This window comes from Galeopterus variegatus, unplaced genomic scaffold (genome assembly GCF_000696425.1).
Source record: "Galeopterus variegatus unplaced genomic scaffold, G_variegatus-3.0.2 Scaffold1362, whole genome shotgun sequence".
In the NCBI taxonomy this organism is placed as follows: Eukaryota; Metazoa; Chordata; class Mammalia; order Dermoptera; family Cynocephalidae; genus Galeopterus; species Galeopterus variegatus.
The window spans coordinates 308212-316970 of record NW_007727473.1 but is presented as its reverse complement, the minus strand read 5'-3'; the positions used below and the strand labels follow the sequence as shown (position 1 = coordinate 316970).

Below are 8759 nucleotides of genomic sequence, written 5' to 3'. Positions count from 1 at the left end.
GCTGATAAGATGAAATTTGAGCAAACACCTGAGTGGAAGTAAGGAAGGGGCTAGGGGGACTTGACACTAAGGCAGAGAGGAGAGCTAGTCAAACGCCACGAAATAGGTTGTCTGGCTAGCTCAGCTGGTTAGAGTGTATGTTATAACACCAAGGTCAAGGGTACAGATCCCTACGACACCAAGGCAGAGAGGAGAGCTAGTCAAACACCACGAAATAGGTTGGCTGGCTAGCTCAGCTGGTTAGAGTGTATGTTATAACACCAAGGTCAAGGGTACAGATCCCTATACTGGCCAGCCACCAAAAAAACCCCCACAAGAACACTAAAAAAGGCCATGAAACAGAACAGAACTCAGCATGTCTGAGAAACACTCCAAGGATACTGGCCAGCCACCAGAAAAACCCCCACAAGAACACTAAAAAAGGCCATGAAACAGAACAGAACTCAGCATGTCTGAGAAACACTCCAAGGGCAGTCAGTATGGCCAGAACGATCTAGGGGAAAAAGGACAGGAGATCAAAGAGAAACTTGGTGAGGAAACAGATCAGGTAGAGTCTTGCAGTATGGTTATAAAGACTTTGAGTGAAATGGGAAGGCTTTGGAGGGTTCTGAGCAAAAGAATGGCAGATATCTAACTTGCTTTTTTAAAGAATCACCCCAGCCACCATATAGAGAATAAATTATAGGAGTGCATGGGAGGAAGCATGAAGACTGGTGTGGAAGCTGTTGTCCTAATCTAGGTGAGAGGTGATGGCACCCAGACAAGGGTGTGATCGTGGACGTGGAGAGAAGCTGACTAGCTAGTACCCAAAAGAATAGCCACATAGTTCTCACCAGAATACCCACTTCTTTGGGTTTCTGCTTCCATCATCCAAAGCTTTTCTTCTGCTTCCAACTGAGATACCATATCTGGTTTGAAGGGAAGATGCCCTATAAAAAAGGTAGAGAGAGATATATATACGTTTAAAGTGAACACACAACTGGAATACATTTTTGTCCAAATCCTATGATCCTCAGAACCTCTAAAGTGATATTTTAAGAATTTTTTCATCATGAACTGTTATAAGAAATTCAGGTCGTGGCCTAGTTCATGTGTATATATAGATCGAATTAGATTTAGCCAATGTTTGTTTTCATCACATTTCCAAAACTGTGTCTCACACCACTCACAGAAAATGGTCACAGTTTTTGCTGCAATGTGTGCAGTTCTTGATAAAGAACTCTGATATTTTCTAATCTTATCTACTTCAAATGCCAATACAATGCACTAAGTTGATTTCATGACCCACCAATGGGTCACAACCATAATGTGAAAGACAAAGTATTTGAAAGACAAAGCATGGAAGTTAAGTTACCCATTTACAGTTCATTTAAATCAGGATTTCTCAACTGCACCACTACTGATATTTTGGACTGGCTAATTCTCTGTTGTGGGGAGCTGTCCTGTGCATTGTAGGAAGTTTACCAGCATCCCTGGCCACTAGATGTGAGTAGCACCCCTCCCTCCAGTTGTGACAACCAACTGCCTCCAAACATTGCCAAAGACCAGAAAAACCTATCCCTTTTGTCCCAGGGATCAAAAAAGCTTTTGTCTTCAAGAGTAGGGAACCATTTCAAAAGGTTCAAAGCCTTGAACAACTGGGGACACAGACTCTCAAGGAAGTTGAGGTTCAGTCTCAGCCTATCCTCACCCACTGCAACCAGGTTCTTGAAATTCTCCACCATTACATCTTGGTACAGCTTCCTCTGGGCAAGGTCCAGCAGCCCCAGCTCCTCCCTGGTGAAGACCACAGCCACGTCCTTGAATGTCACTGCCCCCTACAACATCAAACACATATACCTTCGATCTTACAACCAACCTCCACTGGATGAAGGGCAACACAGATTAGAATAAAAAGGATTATAAAAAAAATTGTTGCAGATTCTGAAATCCCAGTTTACAGTTCTGACGGTTGCCCCTCTCTCACTGTCTCCTCCCCACCTCCCCACAATTTCTAGATGTTATCACTGTTTTTAGTGTTTGCAAAGTGCACAGGCCTTTGGTAACCTTCCAGGACAGGTATATAGCTCTTCCATGTTTTCAAGACATATTCCCCTACTACAGCATTCACAGTTGATTAAGACACAGGCTCTGGAGTCAGGCTATCTGAGTTCAAATTTCAAGATTCTGGTTTTCCCTAGTTATAGGACCTTTGACAAATTCCTAACCTCTCACTGTCTCAATTTCCTCTTCTCTATGATGGTACCTAAAAAATAAGGTGCTTGAAAGGATTAGATGAGTGAATATATGTAAAGCACTTAGAATGGCACCTAGCACTTCACAGGTGTTCGATAAATTTGAACAATTAATATTATTATGATCTCATTCATTCCATTTTGTGACTGCATAGAACAGTATTCCTTGGAACTGACGATTTATCTTTAACCAATCTAAATAATATACAATTAGTTACAGATTTTTACTTATTTTTTTTTCCTTTTTGTCTTTTTTTACTGACCGGTAACGAGATCGCAACCCTCGGTGTCGCGCCCACACCGGGGACCGGCAACGGGATCGCGACCCTCGGTGTCGCGCCCGCACCGCGCTCAGCCAGTGAGCGGGAACCGGTCTCCACATGGGATCCGAACCCTCGGCGGGAGCGCCGCCGCACTCCCAAGCAGCGCACTCTCCAGTGCGCCACCAGGCTGGCCCCAGATTTTTACTTATAATCAATGCTGCAAAGATCGTTTTACAGAGATCTTAGCCAAAAAGTAGCGATTGGAAAGTCATAGAATATTCACTTTTAAAATTTTGAAAGCGTAACGGCAGAGTTTCTTCTCAAAAGGTTTTCCTAATTTGCTTTTCATTGAAGAGTACAAGCTTTCCTGAATCTCTAGACCTGGCAGAATAGGACTTAATTCTTTCTTATTCTTTACTTTTTATTTTTATGGCTTTCTGATACGGGGATCTAAACCCTTGACCCTGGTGTTATAACATCGCCATATAACCAGCTGAGCTAACCATCCCACCCTTTAATTTTTTTTTTTATAAAATTTTTTTTGACAATTTAAACGAAAAAAATAAATCTTTTATTAACATTTGCACAGATGTAATTATTAATAAAGATTACTATTTTTTCATACACTTGCTTCCTTTTCTTTATGACACTCATTCATTTCTTCATATTCCAGTTGGGTTTTTTGGGAGGCAGCTGGCTGGTATAGGGATCAAACTCTGGACCTCAGTGTTATCAGCACCATGCTCTCACCAACTGAGCTAACCGGCCAGCCCCTTGGGTTTTTCTTTATCTTACTAATCTTAACCAAGAATTTAAGTTATTAAACCTTTATCTAATGTTTAAGTATATCCCACCAATTGGCTATTATCTTGTACTACTGTGCCTGATATATTTTGCTGCAAGGAAATTTATTTAACATATATATCAAAACTATGCTTGAACATCTAGGTTCACGGAATCACTGAGAGACACAACTAGTAGAGAAGAGATAAGCACTGAGGTGGAAACTGAGATGGGACATTGTTGGGGTCTACCTCTCAAAAGTCATGTGAGGTGCTTCCATGATATTCATTCAGGTCTCCTAAAGGAAAACTCTTTTGCCCTCTCTACCTTTCCATGAAAATGGAATGCTAGATATTCCTAACCTAATAATCAGAAACTTCAGAGTCCCATGAATCAGCTACCTGGGAGAATTTGAGCAATTATAAGAAATTCCCACATTTGTTTCTTCATGTTTAAAATGCAGATAAATCACCGATGTCCTCACACAGTGCTCTGAATAATGCAATGTCAGATGGAAAGCGCTGGCAAATCAGTTAAGTACTACTAGACCTTAAGCTATGAACATTTAGTTACTTTGATAAAATTAACACAAGAGATAAAATAGATGAATGAAGAAAATATATACACACACAAGGGAAGAAAAAATATAGCTCTCCTTCTATAAAAACATTTGGATGTACTGTTTGCAAAACATCTGAGGGAACCAACATGAAACTTGCACATGAAACTCTTCAATTTAGAATTCCTAAAACTTTAAGGACAAATAATGTAGAATTCCAACTGAATGGTTTTTTGAGGACAAAGCTTACATGTGGAAAAAATCTTGCTGCATTTATCTTAAAGTAGTAAAATTCTTAAATTCTCTGAAAGTCTGAATAAGGAATAGTTTTTTAAAGATACTGCAATTTAATGGATGGTGATAAAGTGAAGAAAGCACAATTCAAAATTTCATCTATTCCATTAATGCGAATATATAGTTTCAAATGTATATGAAGCAAGAACATAGGAAAGCAAAATAAGCCAGTTTATAAACAGCATGATAGAAATTATTTGTGGTCATTTAAAATTTCTGTTATTTTTCCAACAATTGTTTGGTAAAATAGTAAAGGTGATAAGCTAAAACAAAACAAAATGCGCACACGCACACGTGCACATCTGGCACTCAACAGGCACTGAAGATCTGTTGTTTTCCATGAACCTTCTCAAGAAAAAAAAGATGTACCTTATCTTTGAGAAATAAAATTACATCTTAAGAGACAGAAAGAAATACCTTACTTACCCGAAACTTGGTCATTACCTCCTGATCTTTCTGGGGAAGGTCAAAGTCCTGAGAAGGCATAACTGGAGAAGACCAAAGAAGCCATGAGACACAGGCCAGAGCTGCCATTAGCCCATATGGATCTTTACAGAAATTATTACAAGAGTACCCCTATATCCAGACAGATGCAGCCACATACAGTTTAATAAGCAACCAGAGCATGGACTAGATTCCAGCTACTAATAGGCCTGTCAGCTCGGTGCTGTTGGGTAGTGAACAATGTGCATAATCAATGCAGTATCCCTACTGTAAAGATTTCTGATCATGGGTATGGTAGGAAATGACAGGCAGTGTAACCACACGTGGGCTGTAAAAAAAAAAAGTGGGCTCTAGAGTCAAGTGCCTGGGTTTAGTTCCTAGAAATGACACCTACCATCTGTGATCTGTGTAACCTTGGAAATGTTAAAAACTTCCCTGGGTCTCACTTCTGCCTTCTGTACAGTGAAGATAGGATAAGAATCATAAATCATACCTACCTCATAGGGTTGCTCCAAGGATTAAATGAGTAGATGGAAAATTCTAAGAACCAGGAGTCCCTTTCTTTGATAGCTACCAAAAAAGCAAATGATACTTTGCATCATAAACTGTTTGCAAATATTGTTCTGCTATAAAAGTCACCTTTAATTTCTGAAAAGCCTAATTCTGACTTTAAATTTCTTCTTACTAGTAATTTCTTGCCTAACTAGTAATATTTTATTGACATTGGTATTAGTTTTCAGATCAATTTACATCAAGAAGCCCGAAAAGGCTAATTGGTAAATCCCTTTTGTCCTATGTGCGTGGAGATAAAGGAAAACACATTGCAAAGAGATAAAGACACAACAGAAAAACCAAGAAACACAAAGATGAAGTGAAAAGTTGCAACATTTGTCTAAGGAGCAAAAGAAGAAGAGAATGAAGGAAATGGCAGGGAGGTCTTATTTCAAGAGATAATTGCTGAAAATTTCCCACAATTGATAAAAGATATGACTTCACATATAGAAATTATGAACAGTATGAGTAAAAATAAATACACTTCTAAACTAACAAATCATTGTAAAACTCAGGAGTGCAAAAGACTAAGCAAACGCTAAGAATTGAAAACAACAACATCAATAATCTTAAAGTTCTCAGGAAGAAAAATATAGTGTACCTGAAAGAAATGACAACTGGTTTGACAGAAACAGGGCTACAGAATGGAGACCTAAACAACTGAATATTTTCTCCAGATGAAGAAAGAAATCGTCAACCTTGAATTATATGCTCAACTAAACAATTATTTACATGAGGAAGAAACAAAGATATTTTAGCCGAACAAAAACAAAGAAAATTTGTAACTACACAAATCCTAAAAGACGAATGACAAGCAGCAATGGGAAGAAAACATTTGTAAATATGTTGATAATATAATAATCTGTTAAAAAAAAAAAAAGCCCAAGAACTATAATGACAAATTTTGAGGGTGGTTATAATAAAAAGTAGACCTATAACCTAGCCCACAACTGAAGAATAAAAAACAAAAAGAAAAAGGGAACATCATCAAATTTTAAGTATTATTTTAGTCTTTATATTTTTCAGAATGAGAATATATGCTGATTAAATTATGTATTTGCTGAGATAATAATTTTTAAAAGTTAAAAATGACACAAGACCATATAAATTCCAAAACAGTTAAGCAAAAGTAAAAGGGAATAAAGTGAACTAAAGACAAGAAAAGAGAACAAAAGGAAGCAATGCAAAGCATGATAATATCTTTTTAATTTACCATGCTTTGCATTGCTTCCTTTTGTTCTCTTTTAATATAGTTAAAAAGTATATATAGTAAAAATTTCCATATACATATACAAGCAAATTAAACATCCCAGACTGCATTTAAAAAAATCTAAATATATTCTAATTATAAGAGACCTACAAAAACATAATGACAAAAAATTGAAAGAAAACGGATGAAAAAAGATATACTAAGCAAATATCAAAAGAAAGCTTCAGTCACAGAGGTCATGGCAGAATTTTTTAAACACCTGACCTGATGTCTGTGATATGCTTTAAAATGCTCAAGTCAAAAAACAAAACGGGAGGTGGAGCAGATAGTTCGCAGCAAATGTTGAAATTAAGTGTTCATTAAATGGGGATTCACTATGCTCTATATTTGTATACGCTTGGAAATTTCCATGTGTAAGAAAAAAATAACATACAGTACCAAGACAATTTTGAGAAACATCCATAAATGTATGCATAGCAAATACCAAAGAAAATTATATTAAAGTCTTAGCAGTTTCATAAGTGATTTTTAATTTTTTCTTTATTAATTTTTATATTTTATGAATTATCTATTAATAACATCACTATCCAATAGAAATAAACTGAGTAACATATGTAATTTTAAATTCTCTAGTAGTGACATTAAAAAAGGCAAGAAAACAAAACAGGTGAAGTTAATTTTATTTAACCCAATTAATCAAACATATTATCATTTCAACATGTATTCAATACAAAAAATTACCAGTGAGCCATCTTACTAATTTTTTGTACAAAGTCTTTAAAATCCAGTGTGTATTTCACATTGCAGCACATCGCGATTTGGACTGGCCACATTTCAAAAGTTCGTAAGGCACATGTGACTTATAGCTACTGGATTGGATAGTACACCTCTATGACTATTCAATACGTCTATAACCAGAATATGACATATTTTATTCGACATGAAATCAAATTAAATAAATTAGATGTTTTAGGGTTCTTTTTTAATCCCAATCTCATCAGTGTAGTTTTGGAGGTCTTCCACAGTAAAGTTCCACCTAACTTCCCAGGACTGATTTCAGATGACTCCCTTTTAGCTATGTGGATTACCTTTTGGTGTGTATATCATTGGGATTAAGAACACAGGCTCTGAAAAACGACTGCCTGGGTCGAATTCCAAATCCACCTCCTAATATTAAGTTGAATGACCCTGGTAAAAAAACATACGCTCTGCCTCATTTTCCTTATCTTTACAATAGGGTTAACCACAAGACCTACTTCATCAATATAGTATATATTCCTTAGAAAAACGCATTGAAATCAACATGGTAAAATGTTATTAATACCACTCATTTCCAAGTATCTCTCCTACCCATTCTCACATTTATTCAACAAATATTTTTTCATTTTCCTAGTAGTCATTGACTGAAGGAAACCTGATTAACTGAAAGAAGAGATGACAGAACAAGTAGGGGGTTCAGTAGTACGCACCTGGCCTACGCTGTGAGAAGCCAAGAAGTCCCTCCTTCCTCCTCTTTCTGAATTCGGGGGTGGTGAAGAAAAGGTTGCGGTGAGTTAACACGACTGGGTCTCTCTTCTTGATAAAACACAGTGGGCATCCCCAGGCACTGGCTCAGGGTGAATCAATCCTTCCTTTAAAAGGAAAAAAAAAAAAAAATCAGTAAAAGTTCGGTGAGAGCTCGGTCTCCTGAAGGATGTGACAGAAGGGCCATGGGATTGTGCCAGAGACGATCTTATTTCTCTCTTCACTGGGGCTTCGAGAAATAAACGCGCTTGTGAAGAAACAACCGTATTAATAGCAAAAGCCAACCCGTTATCAGGAGCCACCACCGCCCTAAGCTTTTGACATGTCCTGTCTTCATTCAATTCTAATTACAACCCTACCCAGTAACTACCATCTTTACTGCGATTTTACAGATGAGGAAGCTAGAGCTCAGTCGTCATAAACACCCGCTCGGAATTATACCGATAGAAGTGGCAACCTTGCTCGGTAAGCGGGGGAGGAGAGCCGAGGAAGTCCAAACTTCGGCCCTCTGCCGGCGGCTGAGACGTCTCCATCCTAAAACTGATGGCCAGGTAGTGACTAGTCCCACGCTCAGGCTGCAAAGCTCGGAGGGATGGTTCGGATGCAGGGAGGACTCACCTCCCCGACCACAAAGATGGTGGCGGCCTCGCTTTCCCGGCCGGAAGTGGCTCTGACTAGCCCGAGCTTCTGGACTACACTTCCCAGAAGCCCCAGGAACAAGGGAGCGAGCGAGCGAGAAACAACTCCAAATTCTCGGAGCTTCCGGACTACAACTTCCAGAATCCCCTTCCCGACTTCCTGCGGTTCTCTGACGCCAATAGAGTTTGTCTTTTTCTCATTCACAATTAAACAAAAAACCCAGCAAATACTTAACGAGTTGGAGGCTTAGGAGAATG

The 8759-nt window shown here is 38.2% G+C and overlaps 1 protein-coding gene across 1 annotated transcript in view; it reads right to left on the bottom strand.

Annotated features, from left to right (window-relative positions):
* The window catches only part of ZNF227 (zinc finger protein 227), a 15193-nt gene extending 6689 nt beyond the window's left edge, over positions 1-8504 (bottom strand). Inside the window, 6 exon segments of the mRNA XM_008576527.1 lie at positions 846-929; positions 1691-1817; positions 4560-4621; positions 5075-5147; positions 7809-7970; positions 8321-8504. Coding sequence (XP_008574749.1) covers positions 846-929; positions 1691-1817; positions 4560-4619 — 271 coding nt within the window. The 5' untranslated portion in view covers positions 4620-4621; positions 5075-5147; positions 7809-7970; positions 8321-8504.
* Positions 8505-8759: the final 255 nt, after the last annotated feature.